The following is an 18,852-nucleotide window of genomic DNA, read 5'->3' as shown; positions in this document are numbered from 1 at the left end:
AAGTTCAGACAGGTAAGTTAATCTTTCTCTCAAAATCGTTCAACACCGTTTATGCATCAGTAAGTCGAGCCAGTGTCTAAAATATCAACTTCACATCGTTTCTTTTAATAGTATGAAAAAAAGCACCGTATTTAAATTATATACAGAAAGCGATCAACGAACAATCTTTCCACACAGCGCGAGTTTATCTGGACACTTGCCAAACTCGTTATGAATTTAACGACGCACGTTACACTGCACAACGAAGCTCTTACTGTATTTACATGATCGCGTCTGCATTGGTGAAGGCATTAATGCAGTAACTGCGTTACAAGTATAATAATATCTTCACCCTCGTGATCGATCTGTCATCTGCTTGCTCAATGCTCATCACAGCAACATTTTATGTGAAGGGAATAGATATAAATACTTCAAAAACATCTCACGATTCGTTAATATCGATAGCTGTAATAGTAAAAACGTATAATAGCTGTAGCAAAATTATTCGAGAGAGTTTCACATGTAATACATAGCTATTTCATATGCAAGCATGTCAGCCAATCACAGCAGAGGCTGGTTACACACAGCAGACACGCCCCTTCAAACAGAGTGTTTAAAGCAGAGGCTAAAATCAGGCTAGAAAAAATGCCTTTTATTACTAAATTATGACTATTTTTGATCTAAAAAAACATACTAACATTATAAGGGCAACCCAGGAAACATTATAAAAAAAATAAAGAAATAAATTAAAAAAAAATTCTAGGGCACCTTTAAAGCGTCTATATGTAGAATTCAGAAGCCCTTGTAATTAGCGACACCGGTGACCGGAAAATGAACTGCAGCCAGCAACTTACACATGTAAGAGCCTGAAAGTGATTCAAGGCCTCAATAAACTCATGGCGAAATTCTTTTTCTTGCTGCACGTAGGGCTGGGTTAAACGATTATTCAGCCCGTTCTCATCCTTTAGCGTCACATAGAACGCTATATGACAAAACGGTGCAAAACTACGCACATGGCACCCTTTATCGTTAATATAACACGCGCCGTCATCTTTAGAATATTGTCTTTGAACTTCCGGTTCTGTATATTTCTATCTATGGCATCGAACCGAGAACCGGTTCTTTTCCAGAACCGGTTGTGTTTTTGAAAAAATACCGGAACCGTGCAAAATTCCTAAGTTTCGGTTCCGAAAACGGTTCTGATGCCGATGCGATATCATCATGTGGGCGAAGTGCTGGGAGTAGAAGACGCCGTCTTATTCCTAAATGACAAAAACTTCACCACTGAAGTTGCGATTTGCTCTCACACGCGCTGCATTTGTCACTCACAGACACACGCACGCTGCGCGCGCCGACCGCCGAGTCACTCTCTAGCCTACATTCAAATCTGTTTGCGCTGAGAGAGAGAGAGAGAGCAGTTGTCGATATGAAACTGCTTTACAATCACACAGTCTCAATATTTATTTGTTTCACATATTCAAATGATTTCCGTTACAGAATTAGTGAGATTATAGTTTGAGTAAACATTGACGGTAGTGGTCAAAACAGATGCAGTCCGTATATTTTTTGTGTTCAGAATTTACAAAATATATACAATGAGCGAGTGCATCATAATGTTTTTTTTCAAACCGTGTTTTTGTCTTATCTTGAATCACTACGTAAAGCCTGTAATAAGCGTTAATACTCGGACTTCTTTAGACTGGCCGGCGGATCGCAGCTGCTGCGGAGTAGCCCAATGCCTGCGTGACTCGTCATGGACATAAACAGAGAGAAGAAGCTCCGGCAACAATGTTCTTCCGCAAGACGCATGCAGTTCTGTTTATTAACTGTTAGAGCGCCGATTTATCCAGTAATGAAATAAGTAAAGTCTTTATGAATCAATCATTCAAACCGTTTAAAAAAATAATCTGTTCTACACACATATGTGTGTTAAAGCATATACTATTCCTTCTGAGAGGGTATTCTTCACTGTTGGAGATACAATAAAGGAGAGGTCTAAATTATTATAGAGAATGCAGAATTTTTTAATTTCCTTTATATATAATTTTTTTTTTTTTTGCAAAGATTGCTTAATAATATTTTGAGTTTGTTTACATTACCAGTCTGTTAAACTAATTTGTCATGTACTATAAGAAATAAACACAAAAAGGATTGTGGATTTTTCTCTTACTAATATTTTTAATTGAATGGGAACCGGAACCGGAACCGGAATCGTTTGGCGGAACCGGAATCGGAACCGGAACCGGAAAATTTCTCACGATTCCCAACCCTAGCTGTCAAGGAGTAATTAGCTGGTGAAGTGGATTTACTTATTGTAGAGTTAACAAAAGTTATCATGAGCATTGTAATGTTTATCATAAGCATTGTAAAGAAGATGTCTTAACAAATGTCGAACGGGCAGTGTTGTAGTCGAGACCACCTCACTCGAGTCCGAGTCGACACCGAGTCCATCTGGAGTCGAGTCCGAGTCAAGACCGAGTCCATAGAGAGTCGAGTCCGAGTCGAGTCCGAGACCAGAGACGGTCGAGTCCGAGCCGAGACCAGTGAGGGTTGATTACCTAATTTACTTTTATTTACTTAGAAAAATCCTTTTTTTTTTTTTTTTTTTTTTACTGAATTTACTTAGAGTTTAAAAAATATGATCAATTTAGGGTAAAAAGGCCACATAGTAGGTGGTGTTAAAAGTAATTTTATTAAAATTTGTCATGTTGCGCACTAGAAAATCACCAATCACTGGGCGCGTCAATCAATTTAAAGAAATATTTTATTAACATACATTAATAATCATGAAAAATATTTTTAATTGAACTCGAGTGGACTCGGGAATAATTCCGAGTCCTAAAAAAAAAAGTTAGAGTACGAGTCAATTCCGAGTCCAAATGGACACGAGTCCATGACAAGACCAAGACCATTACAATATGGTCTCGAGACCGAGTCCGAGACGAGTCCGAGTCTCGAGTACTACAACACTGCGAACAGGAATTTTTTTACAAGCAGTTCATTCATACCTATGCAAGATCGCTGTGAAAATACAGACCAGAAGTCAAAAGACAACGAGAGCAACGCTGAAAAGGGGCGGGGCTACATAAGGTCTATATTAACGTTAACGGGTGCCATGTGCGTAGTATAGCGCCGTTTTGTCATAAACCGTTCTATATGACGCTAAAGGATGAGAATGTGTTGGATTATTAGCTAAACGATTAGTTGGGCGATTATTTTATCGATTAGTCGACTAACGACTAATTGGACGACTAATATAAATAATATTTTTCTGCTGCTCGATTAATAAAAAAAACATAATGTATCTCAAATAAATACTAGCGTACTGAATCATGATACTATACAGTGGCTAACATCAGTCTAATGTTATGTATTTGAACACCGTCATTATAACTCTACAACCGCCAAAACCGTGTTATTAAAATATTTTTTACAAAAAATTTGTATCACAGAGAATGTTTAAATACTAATATCAGCTGAGGAGGGAAACGGAGGCGGAGTTAGTGTTGCGATCTGCTGGAGATGATTCGGGTGAGGTCTGTGCACCTTTACCGATCAGAGCGGCAAAAATGACGCGTTGGGTGCGCAAGACCGGGAAGACCCCATTTCGCTTGGCTTTGATGTGCACGCCTTTTTTTGTAACAGCACGTGCGGTGGCGCATCCGAGGATGAACGACTTCAAGCCGAATCTGCCCGAGCTTGTACGTCTCACCACAATGCCACACAGTTTGCGCGTCTAAATTGCAACGTTTTTTTTTTGTTAAGGGTTTGTTTACTGCGTGTGATTCATTTCGTGGATAGCACATTCACTTCTAGTTGTCTTCGTCCTCTATTATGCAATGTCTCGGTCTCCCACGTGTGCAGTGTTGGGCAAATTACTTTTAAAAAGCAATTAGTTACAGTTACTAGTTACTTCTTCCAAAAAGTAACTCAGTTGCAAATTTTAAAAGTAACTAGTTACTTAAGAAAGTAACTATTGCATTAGTTTCAAGTAAAATTACATTTTAAATGCTCAAATGTGTTATTTATAACGCCGTTATTCCCATCACTGCACGTGTGTGTGGCAAGCTGTACCACCGGGAACGTGCAAAAAATAAATAAATAAAGAAGTGTCGACGCAAAAATATGACGTTGACGTAATTTTGACGTCGAAGCGTCGACATCATCGACACGCCGCTACAGCCCTAGCTGCACGCTTTCCTCTCAATAACAAAATAAACAGCAATAATAACAGCAGTGAGAAAACAGCAGTTAAAAAAGCATCTGATCATGGCGATGTGGATAAGTTTGCAGCAGCTCTACAATTCAACGGCATTATGTCAACAGAAAAGTTATGATATTTTGATTATAAAGTATATTTGAGACTATAGTGTGTATAGATTTGACTATGTGAGACTATAGTTTGAATTAATTCCTTTCCTTTGTATAACACATTATAGTACAGAATAGGGCCGTTGGAACGAATTCCGAAATTCGAATATAATTCGAATATTAAAAAAAAAATCAATACTATTCGAATGCTAAAGTTACTATTCGAATATTGCTTTTATAAATATTTAAAAATATATACATATAGCTACTTCCGAAGTGACCAGGTGTAAACGGCCCCTTAGATCGCATTCTTATCAATAATAGGAGAGCGCGGGACTAGGTTTCGCGTGGCACATTCGCATTCTGTTGCTTTCGGTGACGTGCACTTCATTACATCTGTATGTAGCGCGGGAATTGAAGATCGGATTTATATCTGTTTTGCAAAAACACATTTATGTGACCAGGTGTAAATGGAATCGTTTTGATAAATCAGAGCCATCCGATTTGAGAAAACGCATGAAGTGGCCAGGTGTAAACAGCCCCTAAATGTTTATTGTAGTAATGTTAGATGTCCCTCTAGTGGGTCGCACGTGTAACAACAACCACAGGCTATAGTGGCATTGACGATCATAGGAATGTGTAATGTCATATATATTAATAATGGAATAAATTTGAGCATTTAATATTCGAATATTATTCGAATATTACATAAAATAAGGAATGGAATTCGAATAGTATTATAGAGGAAGATTGACAGCCCTAGTACAGAACGGCTCTTTCGGCATTATCCAGGACATTGTATAAGCATTCGTTTCATGTGTCATAGAATAGAAGGTTTTTGAGAGGGTGTGTAAGTGTCACATTTCACAATACTGTAAACTGGGTATTTAATTGTGCATTAACTCTGTTTTTACATTTATATTACTTTTGCCTAATGCTACTTATACATAACAATTAAAAAAAAAAATCTAATATCAGTTGATGATACTGATACCCTAAGTGATGTGATGAAATGACACACTTCAGCTTTAATATATATATATATATATATAAAAATTAAATAAATAAAAACTGATTCCGATATTTTTAAATAATTTTAAAAAAGAATAAAAAAAAAAGCCTGGAAGTCTTTCATTCATGTCACAAACGTGGAGGACGACTGTTTAATCTCTATACCGCATTAACTTTGCAAACATCAACATAAACTGGGTATTTAATTGTGCATTAACTCTGTTTTTACATTTATATTACTTTTGCCTAATGCTACTTATACATAACAATTAAAAAAAAAATCTAATATCAGTTGATGATACTGATACCCTAAGTGATGTGATGAAATGACACACTTCAGCTTTAATATATATATATATAAAAAATTAAATAAATAAAAACTGATTCCGATATTTTTAAATAATTTTAAAAAAGAATCAAAAAAAAAGCCTGGAAGTCTTTCATTCATGTCACAAACGTGGAGGACGACTGTTTAATCTCTATACCGCATTAACTTTGCAAACATCAAAACACAGTAAACCCCAAAAAACATTCAAACAAACAAACGAACAGAAATCCCAGGAGTCTTCAGAGCTCTGAACAAGTGTGACGGATGAAAGTGAGACCTTTCAGAGTGTAAACGAGTACCTAGAGGCAATACAACTTTCAGAGAAAACAAATCCACATCTGCATCAAGTGTCACCACAAAAAACAACAATATTCACTTGAGATGGAAGTGTGTGCGCCACAGGTTCCCCTTCACTTTGAATTGCTTGGTCACAGCAGTGCATTTAGCATCTATCAAAAAAACAGCCTCTTCTTCAGGAGATTTACTCCAGTCTCAAAGCAAAATAAACCTATTTCTGCCTCGAGCCAAATGAACCAAACATTCACTGACGTGAAACTAACAGCAGTGAACAGGACAGAGAACATGTTCACAGAGGAATACTGCAATATATACCTACATGAGAAAGAGACTCACTATTATTGGCATTCAAGCAGTGATTTTGCAATCCAGTTTTGTGTAAAAAAATATCTTATCCTTGGGAGTCTGACTAACTAGAAAGTTTACAATATATGTACATACTAGTGATAGACAGACATGACAATATTTGTCCATTTTGAGATTATTGGCACTGGTTGAAAACCATTTCAGAAGCCTTACATCCTCTTTTAGACAGCCTTGTCAATGGGAAATAAACAATTATATGCTATAAAATAAGCATTCATTTTAACAATCGAAGAGTTCAGATGCAAAAGCCTCTAAATGCCATTTGAAATTTTCTTCTTGAATGATGATTTTTATCAAACTTGTATATTTAAGTTCAGTAATTTCACTTAAATAACAATTAATAGGTAATCATCATTGCCATTTAAGTGAAATCACTGAACTTAAATATACAAGTTTGATAAAAATCATCATTCAAGAAGAAAATTTCAAATGGCATTTAGAGGCTTTTGCATCTGAACTCTTCAATTTCAACTTCTTCCATTGAAAAATGCATATCTAAAATGCATAACTAGTAACTGCAAACATAAGTCGTGTCATTTTGAACTAAATTGTAAAATAAAGTATAACAAAACACTAGGCTTCGTGTTTCATTTTGATAGATCAGATATTCAAATCAGGGCAGTTTTCCCCTGGGGCTCATCATTTGCGTCTTTTAGCAAATCAGTATTCTCTGCATTTCCATGGCTAATTAATCTCTATGTTTACGTAATCAAGCCTAACGCATCTATTTGGTGAGGAAGAAAATGGAAAGCGGAACGTTTTGCGAGTTCACATAAAAGCGTAATTTGCTTACCTGTCAACTATCCCACACATGTCCATCTGTAGATCGCTAAAATTCCCAAACAACATCTGCTGCACTTTGATAAGATCCACTAAACCAGTGTCTGTTCGGATGAGGCGCATGCATCCTTGGAAAACACTGAATGGGTTTCTGCAGACAGTGCCGTCTTCCGTGTTCGGGCACCCTGCGGACAAAAACACTCCATATTTCACCTGATGCCAAATAAGTAACTTAAGCCATTGCATTGTTATAGTATATTAATGTGCCAATGTGTGTGCATTTGAGTAGGAGAGAGAGCAGGCAAAAAACAAAACAAAAAAAACCCTGTTTATTTATTTTGGTCATTAAAATTAAGTTGAACGTTTGCCTGTTGCTGCCTCCTTGCTCCCTGAACTTCAACATTTCTACATTACTATATTTGAAGAGTTTGGTTCCAAAACGCTATAAATCCATTTTGATGAATTTGAGTAAAACTGTGTTTTCTTTAGCAAGAAAATGGGAAGATGAAAACCACTATTTTCGGTTTCAAATTTTCACATAGCATTTGTAGGTTATAATAACAATAAAAAATGAAATCCAGGTTTTGATTTCCAAAGATTTATTATAAAAACAGATCGTTTCCCCCCCAAAATGCAATAAATCCAATAATTTTTTTTTTTTCAAAATGCAATTAATCAAAATAAAATTTTATACACATTGAATTTCTTGTGCATACTATAAATCCATTGCTTTAATATAACAATATTCGGTAACATTTTAAGGGTTCATGTCATGAATTATCATGAATTCATGAATAAATGAATTATGCATTAATTCATATTAATATCATCAGGAACTATCAACGTTTTTTTTTTTTAACAGTTCAATGTTTTTCATTCATGACTTCATGGATGAACAAAACCTTAATTAAAACATTAACTGAGACGAGCACATCATCATGAATTATGATTTATTAAGCATGATCTAACGATATCGCTGTTGTCAACCTTGGGACGTCGCCGCTGAACTTTTTTGACGGCGATCAGCTGTAAACTGGCTTGGTCCTGCTCGGTTTTCATTGACTTTGAATAAAACAACTGAAAGTTTTCCAAAAGATCCTCTGGGGGTCAGTGTGTCAGCGTGACAGAAGTTTGATGCTGTCGTGTGAGAACAAGCAACAGCCGGCATTTCCTCCTCCCGAGTCCATCTTCTTCCTCACGTAAATGATTCGATTTCGATGTCACGTTTACCCATGCAGGATGCCTTACCCTCCGCAGGTTCACCAATGCTGTCAAAATTATTCATTTTTTTGTTTGTTTGTTGATCGAAAGGACAAAATAGAGAAAACCTAGGAAGCCGGGTTAGTTAAAGCGCTGCCGTTACTGTTTGCATTGCGTGGAATGGTGCGTTGCGATTGGTTTAGCGGATATGTGGCATTTCGCAGAAAAGGGAGACTGGCGTTTGTCGCGGTTTGGAAAGAAAGGGAGAAAACATTACATAATAACACGGCGGATATCCCATTTTACGTAAAATTAAACATTGTTTTGTATCTGGTTGGTATTGAAAAGTCCGATTTTTGCAGTAACTCATTTTTTTTTTAAAATGGCGTTTATCGCGTTTTGGAACCAAACTCTTCATTTATTTCCTTGGTTAAATTTGGTGATACAGTGTGTGTGTGTAAAAGGAATGCTGATAATCCAATGCACAGGACAATAGAGACAGCAGAATAGAAATAGTCATTATTTTAGACCAATATGCTTGCACTCTGTCATTGACTAGTTGACAGAGATACCCACAAATATTTCCCATTGCATTACTAGACATTATTTTCAACATTATACATAGTAGTTTAATATAGTACTGACACTAAACCTCTGTAAACTTGATTTTTTGCACGCATACTAATTTTCATTTTGGGTGAACTATACACAATTGTAGCACTTTTGTATTGCGATATATTGTGACCCGGTATATTGTTAAACCCCTACTATATACATAACATGTGGTTTGACTGCGATATAAGACGTGCTCTACTGCGGCTAAGGGAAAAACATTGCAGATGAAAGAGACTGCCATGCATGTGTTACACTCTCTCCAGAGTCTGAGCTAAAGGCAATTAAGCCAACAGCCTCCAGGAGCCGAGAGCCACCCCCCACCCCCAAACGCTTGAAAGGTAAACGAATGTGCTTTTCTCAGCGGAAGGTGTGTGTTGAGTGACACGGCGGATTGATTAACGTGAAGGATTGGGTTTGTGTAGAGGGAAATTACTCTGAGCTAGCTTGTTGCTTTGTGTTAGCAGAAGGCGATGGATGGCTAAAGGATGCTCCTACCGCCTAAGAATATCTGTCCGTCAGGAGCGACGGGGAAGGAAGTGGTCGCTGCAGAGCTGTCGGTTTGGTCCAGGGTGACTGTGAGACGCCCTCGACGAACGACTATCTCCACCGAGTGCCACTGACCATCATTTAAATTGGCTCCTGTAGAAAAACAACCAGCATTGTGAATCAGGCAAAAAACAACAGGCACTCAGCGCTGCATTAGGAAGAATATTGTTATATAAACCTCAAAAAAAAAAAAAAAAAAAAAAAGGACCGCTTTCAGCATTAGACTTCTAGTACATAGGGAATGGGATACTGGCAAAGTACTGGGCCTGTTTCAGCAGAATGCAAAACTGTGAACATTGTGTATTGTATGTATATTTTGTATGCATGAAATATCTGTACGAAATCTGCTAAAAACTAGAGCACACTCATTGAATAGTGAGAAAATACTGTATCCAACAACGCAATGCTCATCTTTATTTTACTTCCAGTGTGTCAAGTGAACCTGAAAGCAACTCTTTCTTAATGCAATATTTAATTGGCCAAAATTTGAGACATTTTTTACACAAAATTTGATTAATTATTAGGGGTGGTAAATCTGTCTGATTTCCCGATTCGATTACGATTATTGAAGTCCCGATTCGATTACAGTCGATTTTCGATTATTAACGTTTCTCGATTACCGATTATTGATTTTCCATTTCACAACAGTAAACGAAAATACACTAGATCAACATATGATTATATTAGCAGCAGCAACATTTTGGTATTAATTGCACTTTTTATTTGTTTGATATTCTAACACAGTCTCATCCCAAAAAGTCATATAACTGACGTCTTGGGACGTTTTTTGACCATACGTCAATATCCGCCTTTTTAGGGCCCCCTTAAACGTCGGTAGATGGCGATCCCGGGCCGTCATACAACTGACGCTTTACCTTTAACGTCAGTTAGGTGACGGGTTAGGTTTAGGTCTGGGGTAGAGTTAGGATCCTATAACCTCATCTACCGACGTTTAAGGGGGCCCTAAAAAGGCGAATATTGACGTATGGTCAAAAGACGTCCCAAAACGTCAGTTATATGACGTCTTGGGATGAGACCGGGTTGGATATTCATTGAAAATATAATGATGGTTAGTGAGGACATGCAAACATGCTTGTTGTCTACTTAGGTAACTCATTATCTTTACATTTATTAACTTACATTTTTTTTCAAAAGCAATTTTGTTGCATTATTATGCAAATGCACCTGGTTCTATTAATTGACAGCATTAAAATGTATTTTGTGATTTCCTTCAATTGAAAATATTTGAAGCAAGTTTGGGGGACTTGAAGGGCACCCGATTCAGAGAATCACCCAGAAATTCAAAAGAACAGCATTTATCTGAAATAAAAAGCTTTTGTAACATTAAACAATACCGTTCAAATGTTTGGAGTCGGTAAGAATTTTTATTTAATTTTTGGGGCAAAAGAAAAAAGAAATCTATACTTTTATTCATCAAGGATAAATTAAGTTGATCAAAAGTTAAAGTACAAGACATTTATAATGTTACAAATCAATTATCTGAATCTTTTGTGTGTGACTATAAATAATTTGCTTTAAAAGTACAAATTAATGACCCATAAAGAATTAATGCACAATATATTTTATTAACATTACAAAGAACGACCAGGAAAATAAATGTGTGCTTGAACTAGGAGCATACTTGTAGTAAATAAATAATATAACGACTGGTGCAGCCGAGTGTTTTTCCTCCTCTGGCTGAAGAGGTGTCATATGGCTTATCATATTTGTCGGGTTTCCGTCGTTGGTTTTTTTCCACAAAGTGTACAACTAGTGCGGCTCTTTTCCAGCTCCTTTCCCCCTTCAACTTCAGAAGCCAAAATATTTCCACACGTCAGCTTTTAACCTTACAAGGAAAGTGTTTGGATCTCGCGTGCCATCTCATCTCTGTTATGTGCACGCCACAGACGGTCCCGCCACTGCACTTCCGCGCTTCAGAGTTCCGTCTTTCGCGTTCCGTCAATATTACGTTATTATAAATACATATCAAAAAAAAAAAAAATTTAAATCGATTTTTTGACATTTGTGAATCGATTCAGGATCGTCCACGTCCGCATCGCGATGCATCGAAAATCGATTTTTTTTCCCCACCCCTATTAATTATGCATTTATACTTTTTTCCCAGTATGTTGCACAGTATGCAAATTTTGTGCATGCACCAAATATATTCGATCAACTATTTATCAAAGGTGCAAAACCTTATTCAAAGAGAGTTAGCGGCCATTTACACAACCATTTTCAGACAAAAACGGAAAACGTCTCAGGTTACGGCTGTAACCTGAGAAAGGGAACGAGATGATGCGTCAAAGACGCTTTGGGAACGCTCCCAGCATAAATGCATCTGAAGCATCTATGTCAACTAATCCAATGGAAGGAATGAACATCATGGGAGGGTGATGTCATGACCAGAAAGTGAGAATCCGGTGCAAACCGGCATTAGCTTCAAAAATTGCAGAAGCAAGCCAATCATAGGGATGCAGGAAGTATGGTAGGGTGACACATCGTCTTGTTCCCTTTCTCAGGGAACTATGGTTACAGTCGTAACCTGAGACGTTCTCTTTCAAGGGAACTCTCAATGCGTCAACGACGCTTTGGAAATGAGAATACCCAAATGGCCAGACTTTCAGTGTCAGCCTGTTGTCACACTGCACCAAGCACCTGGGACCCTGGGGCAACATCCAGGTCCTAGCTGTAAAACCTCACGAATGTGAGCGGTGAAGACCAGCCCACCGTATCACAAACGTCTTGGAGAGAACTCCAGATAATAAAGTTTAGAAGCCATACTCGTAGTGGATGGAGCCCTGACAACCAAATGGTTGGCCAGAGAGCACAACAAGCAAGATGAATAGTCTCGACTATCTATTTGCTCAATAGGTTGGTTTTCTCGACAGAGAAGTCCAATGAATATAAGTGTCCAGCTTTTCCTGGTCTGATAAATGGGGGAGGACAGAAATCTGCAGCACAATAGGCCACGGAATAATGGAACATATACATGTTTGGGGTAAGATTGCCTTGGCGGGTGGGATGGCCTCAAGGCAGGTGGGAACTGAAAGGGACCGAAGATCTCGACTTTTAGAGGGATAAATAGCTAGCAGAAAATAGTCTTAAAAGAAAGGAACTTCCCTGAAACCAAATCTAAGGGCTCGAAGGGAGCCCCAGATAGGCCTTCTAGAACTATTGCAAGGTCCAAATACCCCAGCAGGCCAGCCTGATATGCTTGTAGTACTGCTAAAATGTGCAAGCAGGCTCCTGCTAGACCCACTGCCGTAAATACTTTTCCCACTAGATTAAAAATAGGGTTACACTTTATTTCGATAGTCACTTTAGACATTCTACTAACTATAAGTAACTTTTCAACTACATGTCAACTAAGTGTCATTAGAGTATTAGTAGACTGTCAGTAGACTAAAGTGGACTATCAAAATAAAGTGTTACCAAAAATAGTTTTCTTCAATGTTTTAGTGAGGGAAGCCGGCGCCTTCAAGGACGATACTAAACTGGGAGACAGATTTCGCAAGTGTCTGTTCTACCTGGGGTTTTGCCCCATTGCCATACTCTCTTAACCCCCTAATATCTGATTCTACATGAACTTGGGGGCTAAAAGATGAGACGAGTAAGGCTTTCCCTATGATCTAAACAGCTCGCTGTGCAGATTGGGAAAAAATGGAAAGCCCCATGATGGAGGTGACAAAATAGAGGGAAGGAAGCTTGTTTCATTTATTTTTAGGACGAGCGTCCCCTTATTTCTGCTGGCCAATAAATATTTAATTCTATAGCCTTAGTAAACACCTCCAAAAGCTCTTTTATATATATATATATGTATTTTTTTTCTCCTACGCTGGGGAAAGAGATGGCAAATCCACTTCCCATGATTGTGTCATTTTCAATGCCCAGCCCATCTACCTCCTCGGAGGTGGTGTCACTCATCCTCGAAAAGTGACAGGCGGAGCAGAGCAAGCAAAGCAAAAGCTTGGCAATCAGCCCACTCGAAGGCTGACACCGCATGCTCTTCTCCCAAACAAATCACACAAAGCTCGTTTGTGTCCCCACTCGAGTTTGTGCAATTGTTTTGTTTCCATAGTTGACTAGTTGACATAGATGCTTCAGATGCATTCACGCTGGGAGCGTTCCCAAAGCGCCGTTGACGCATCGCGAGTTCCCTCGAAAGGGAACTTTTTATGTGTTTTGGCAGTTCATTTAAAAAGACAAAGGCATGTTAGGTTTTTGAAAATGATAGTGTTATAATCTCCATGTAAACTACAAAAACATGAATTTGTGAAAACAGTGATGTCACGCACATGCTTATTACATGTTCAGTCTATGTGCGTGTAGTGTTTTTTTTTTTTTTTACAAAGTGACATCGCCAACTACTGGCCTGGAAGCAGAATACTGCGTTTTTAGTCTTTTTTTTCTGTGTGAACAGGGATTGTTTTGACAACGTTGTCATCTGTATGCGAAACCTTTTCAGTTTTAGTACATCGCAGTCATGTTAGATACATCCCACAATGCAATGTGCTTCAATCTATTACCAGGGTTATTAGTGTTAACTGAAACTAAAACCAGCTGAAATAAAATAAACATTAGCTGAAATAAAATAACCAACACTATCTCACGACCAATTCGTACGAATTCGACGCATGATTAAAAAGTGTCTAATTCGTACTAATTTGTACGACCTCACTCGTACTAATTCGTACGATTTGTCTAAACCCACGTGATGGTTAGGTTTAGGGGCGGGGTCAGGGGTAGGTCATTAGTACGAATTCATACGAATTGACCAATTCGTAAAATATGTACGATTTAGCAAAATCGTATTAATTCTTACGAGCGAGGTCGTATGAATTGTTACGAATTAGCCACTTTTTAATCATTCGTCGAATTCGTACGACTTGGTCGTGATATCGGGTTGAAAATAACACATAAAATTAACGTATTTTATCAGACTGCCAAGAGACATTTATTTATTTATTTATTTATTTTTTTTTTTTAAATGAATATTTACTTCTGAGATGATTCCTGGCTACCAAAGAGGTCACATGATATATCAATATATCATGCTACTGAAATGTTTGTGCTTGCATACTGCATACTATTTTGACTAAATAGCAGGTGTAAATCACTATTCATGCATTCATTTGGTTTAAATGAATAAAACTAGTTTTAGCCAGAACACTCAAAACCTTTCCTGATGTAAATGAAGATTTTTATACATATTGCATTTTTTGGATTTTCTCATATAAACATGTTTCTAATTCCACATACTGCCAATCTCAGAGCAGCACATGCCATTGATGTTTACTTTGTGCTAACCTTGACAAACAAGAGATGTGTTTCTCTTTTACTATCAAATAAACGAATGATATCTGAGCTCAACCTGCAGTGATGTCCGTCATGATGCGCCCGGTCTTATGGATCTGTAGTCGCGCTCTCGCCTCGCTCAGATAAAGCCACAGCGTTCCTGCATTATGCTGGAGGTCAAAGGTCATCAGCAGGCCCGCTCTGTTCCACGTTCTGAACTGCAGACTGACCGACGCACTTTCTCCACTGGAGACCCACGGCAAACCGAGGAAACTTCCAGGACTGGCAAACGTCACTGGCACATCAATGGATTCGGTGCATGTAAAGGTGACATTCCCCTATGAAAGCACAAAATGTTGTAGCATTTTTTTTTATACGAGCTACATTTGTGAGAGTAAAGTACCATGACCATGACGTCTGCCTCATAATTTATGCATTTGCTTTCCTGGCTGTTCCTGATATCACTATCACGGTCATTAGGACAATGAATTAAAGGGTTGGTAATTGGTTTAACCCCCAAATTCCCAAGGCAGTGGTTGTAAAAAACCATGCGGAGGAGATGAACGACGTACCGTATAATGGAGGAGAACATGGTACGGGTCACAGAAATGCAAAGCTCTCATTATGGAAAAATTAGGCAGCCGACAATTGACAATTGCTAAGAAGCAAAAAAAAAAAACCCTAAAAAAAAAGCGTAACTGTATGAACACATGGTTTCTGCTTACCGCAATGGCCACTTGGTTCTCTTTGGCTCGATTAATCACGCTGATATCGTTGTAAAGCACATTTTCCAAGCAGCCATGGAAGTTTCTTCTAGAATGGGATTTCTGGAGACCAGCCAATGACGCACCACCAAAACTGATCTTGTGAAAGAAAGACAGATTCGTGTCAGAAATCACACAGATTAATGGAGTGTTCCTCATTTAACATAGACTCTATTGACATACTGTCGATACTGTATCCAAAAAACGCAAAGCTCATCTTTATTTTATTTACAGTGTGTCAAAGAAACCTGAAAGCAACTCTCTCTTGATGCAATGTTTGATTGGCTTAAAGTTTTAAAAGTGTTTCAATCATTTCAACTCATCCATGAGTCCAAAAAAAAACACATAAAAAATTTGCATTTACAGTAATGAAACGCAGAAATGTTAATATTAAAAAAGTTTAAAAAATATAGCTCCAAGATTTAAGTGTTAACATAAGGTTAGTGTGAGAAAATGTCAAAAAATAAATAAATAAAAATGTCAAGTTAGTGTCAAGTTATTCCCAAATAAAAATATATATTATTTTAATACATATATATATATATTAAAATAATATATATTTTTATAAAATAATAATATAATTTTATAAATATATATATATATATATATATTTATTTGGGAATAACTTGATACTAACTTGACATTTTTTTTTTTTGACATTTTCTCACACTAACCTTATGTTAACACTTTAGTCTTGGAGCTATATTTTTAAACTTTTTTAATATTAATATTTATGCGTTTCATTTCTGTAAATGCTAATTTTTTATGTGTTTTTATGTGTGTTTTATATATATATATATATATATATATATATGCAAATGAATATATTATGAGAATAATAATAATTTACATTATTATTATTATTATTATTATTATTATTATTAATAGTAATAATAATTTATTTATTTATTTTTTATTTCTTATGTAACTGTTATGGCTATATTCATTTATTTTAATGTTTATATATATATATATATATATATGAAGAGTTCAGATGCAAAAGAAATTACTGAACTTAAATATACAAGTTTGATAAAAATCATCATTAAAGAAGAAATTTTCAAATGGCATTTAGAGGCTTTTGCATCGGAACTCTTCATATATATATAATTTATTACCTTTTAATTGTTTTTTTTTATTTCTTATGTGCCTTTTTATGATCCCCATTTTTTTCAATCAATTGTATGTAAAGCATTTTGAAGTACTATTGTGTATGAAATGTGCAATAAATAACCTTGCATTGCCTTGAGCATGATCTGAAAATGATGCAACAGTAGTTTACTGTAATATAAGATATGTGTTGTAATGGATATAAACTAGCAGTGGATAAAGTGAAAGCTCTTCCTAACCGAATTACACATGGACATTGTAGTTCATTTATGTTGTATGTATAATTCATGTGTGTTTTGTGAGCAAGTTAAAATGCCACGAGCAGCTCTGTAAGTTACTGATGGCGTGAGAGGTCGTGAAAGGCTCACCTCGGTTATCTCAGAGTGACTCGAGTACTCGGGGAGCTGTAACTGCTGGGTGTTTTTGTCCACGGTGAAGTTAACTAGTCCTCGAACCCGCTCGATGGTGACGTGGTGCCAGTGCTGGTCGTCCAGCAGACTGCCGAGTGACACGGGCGGGTGAACATCCCCCAACGAACCCCGGTCTGAACCAAACACAGGACCGCATGTTGGTTAGGACGATTTGTTGATGGTAAAGAGTTTGGTTAAACCTTTAACGTCTTTCAGCAGAAACTGACGTTAGAAAAAACGCAATGACCATTTCTATTTCTGTCATATTTCTGTCTTGAAACATTTGTTGTTTTACATAGACAGTTAAAATAGTAAATAGTACATTTAATAAATAGTAAATTCATAAAATAGTACATTTTTATACATGATAAGTAGTGGCAAGCAGTTTGCAGAACGTCAGATTTTGCAAAGTTAAACATGTTCCTGTGTCAACATATTTTGTTCATCATGGAACAACATTCCAGTTCGAAAATGTATTCCTACCCCTAAACCTAACCTTACCTATTAGTTATCCCTAAAATCAGAGGTGAATAACACTGATGCAGAAGCACCTAACATTTTTTGTAAGGCTCAACGTGACGTAAACTGTGAACTTGCCCCTCCAACATGATTGGTTGATTTGAATGTGAATAAAATGAAAAAGAAATATATAGCATGTTATATATTTTGATATATACACTCACCTAAAGGATTATTAGGAACAACTGTTCAATTTCTCATTAATGGATTATCTAATCAACCAATCACATGGCAGTTGCTTCAATGCATTTAGGGGTGTGGTCCTGGTCAAGACAATCTCCTGAACTCCAAACTGAATGTCAGAATGGGAAAGAAAGGTGATTTAAGCAATTTTGAGCGTGGCATGGTTGTTGGTGTCTGAGTATTTCACAATCTGCTCAGTTACTGGGATTTTCACACGCAACCATTTCTAGGGTTTACAAAGAATGGTGTGAAAAGGGAAAAACATCCAGTATTTCGACAGTCCTGTGGGCCAAAATGCCTTGTTGATGCGAGAGGTCAGAGGAGAATGAGCCGACTGATTCAAGCTGATAGAAGAGCAACTTTGACTGAAATAACCACTCGTTACAACCGAGGGATGCAGCAAAGCATTTGTGAAGAAGACACAACACACACAACCTTGAGGCGGATGGGCTACAACAGCAGAAGACCCCACCGGGTACCACTCATCTCCACTACAAATAGGAAAAAGAGGCGACAATTTGCAAGAGCTCACCAAAATTGGACAGTTGAAGACTGGAAAAATGTTGCCTGGTCTGATGAGTCTCGATTTCAGATGGTAGAGTCAGAATTTGGTGTAAACAGAATGAGAACATGGATCCATCATGCCTTGTTACCACTGTGCAGGCTGGTGGTGGTGGTGTAATGGTGTGGGGATGTTTTCTTGGCTCACTTTAGGCCCCTTAGTGCCAATTGGGCATCGTTTAAATGCCACAGCCTACCTGAGCATTGTTTCTGACCATGTCCATCCCTTTATGGCCACCATGTCCCCATCCTCTGATGGCTACTTCCAGCAGGATAATGCACCATATCACAAAGCTCCAATCATTTCAAATTGGTTTCTTGATCATGTCAATGAGTTGACTGTACTAAAATGGCCGCCACAGTCACCAGATCTCAACCCAATAGATCATCTTTGGGATGTGGTGGAACGGGAGCTTCGTGCCCTGGATGTGCATCCCACAAATCTCCATCAACTGCAAGATGCTATCCTATCAATATGGGCCAACATTTCTAAAGAATGCTTTCAGCACCTTGTTGAATCAATGCCACGAAGAATTAAGGCAGTTCTGAAGGCGAAAGGGGGTCATATATATAT

At 37.4% G+C, this 18,852-nt stretch overlaps 1 protein-coding gene and 1 long non-coding RNA gene across 3 annotated transcripts in view; one reads left to right on the top strand and one right to left on the bottom strand.

The window, feature by feature from the left end:
- cntnap3 (contactin associated protein family member 3) overlaps window positions 1-18,852 on the bottom strand; it is a 172,046-nt gene that overhangs the window by 63,935 nt on the left and 89,259 nt on the right. For both annotated transcript variants that reach the window (XM_089126433.1, XM_089126432.1), the window contains exons 6-10: window positions 16,974-17,149; window positions 15,457-15,594; window positions 14,808-15,069; window positions 9,383-9,526; window positions 7,086-7,257 (exon numbers count right to left, since the gene is read on the bottom strand). In XM_089126433.1, the coding sequence (XP_088982559.1) occupies window positions 7,086-7,257; window positions 9,383-9,526; window positions 14,808-15,069; window positions 15,457-15,594; window positions 16,974-17,149 (892 nt within the window). The remainder of the gene's footprint in view (window positions 1-7,085; window positions 7,258-9,382; window positions 9,527-14,807; window positions 15,070-15,456; window positions 15,595-16,973; window positions 17,150-18,852) is intronic.
- Window positions 1-18,852, top strand: part of LOC148969471 (uncharacterized) — a 364,565-nt gene that overhangs the window by 274,374 nt on the left and 71,339 nt on the right. The gene's annotated exons all lie outside the window — the stretch shown is intronic.

Source organism: Pimephales promelas, chromosome 23 (assembly GCF_988280905.1).
Source record: "Pimephales promelas chromosome 23, fPimPro1.hap1.1, whole genome shotgun sequence".
NCBI classification, from domain to species: domain Eukaryota; kingdom Metazoa; phylum Chordata; class Actinopteri; order Cypriniformes; family Leuciscidae; genus Pimephales; species Pimephales promelas.
This window is presented reverse-complemented; position numbering and strand designations above follow the sequence as displayed.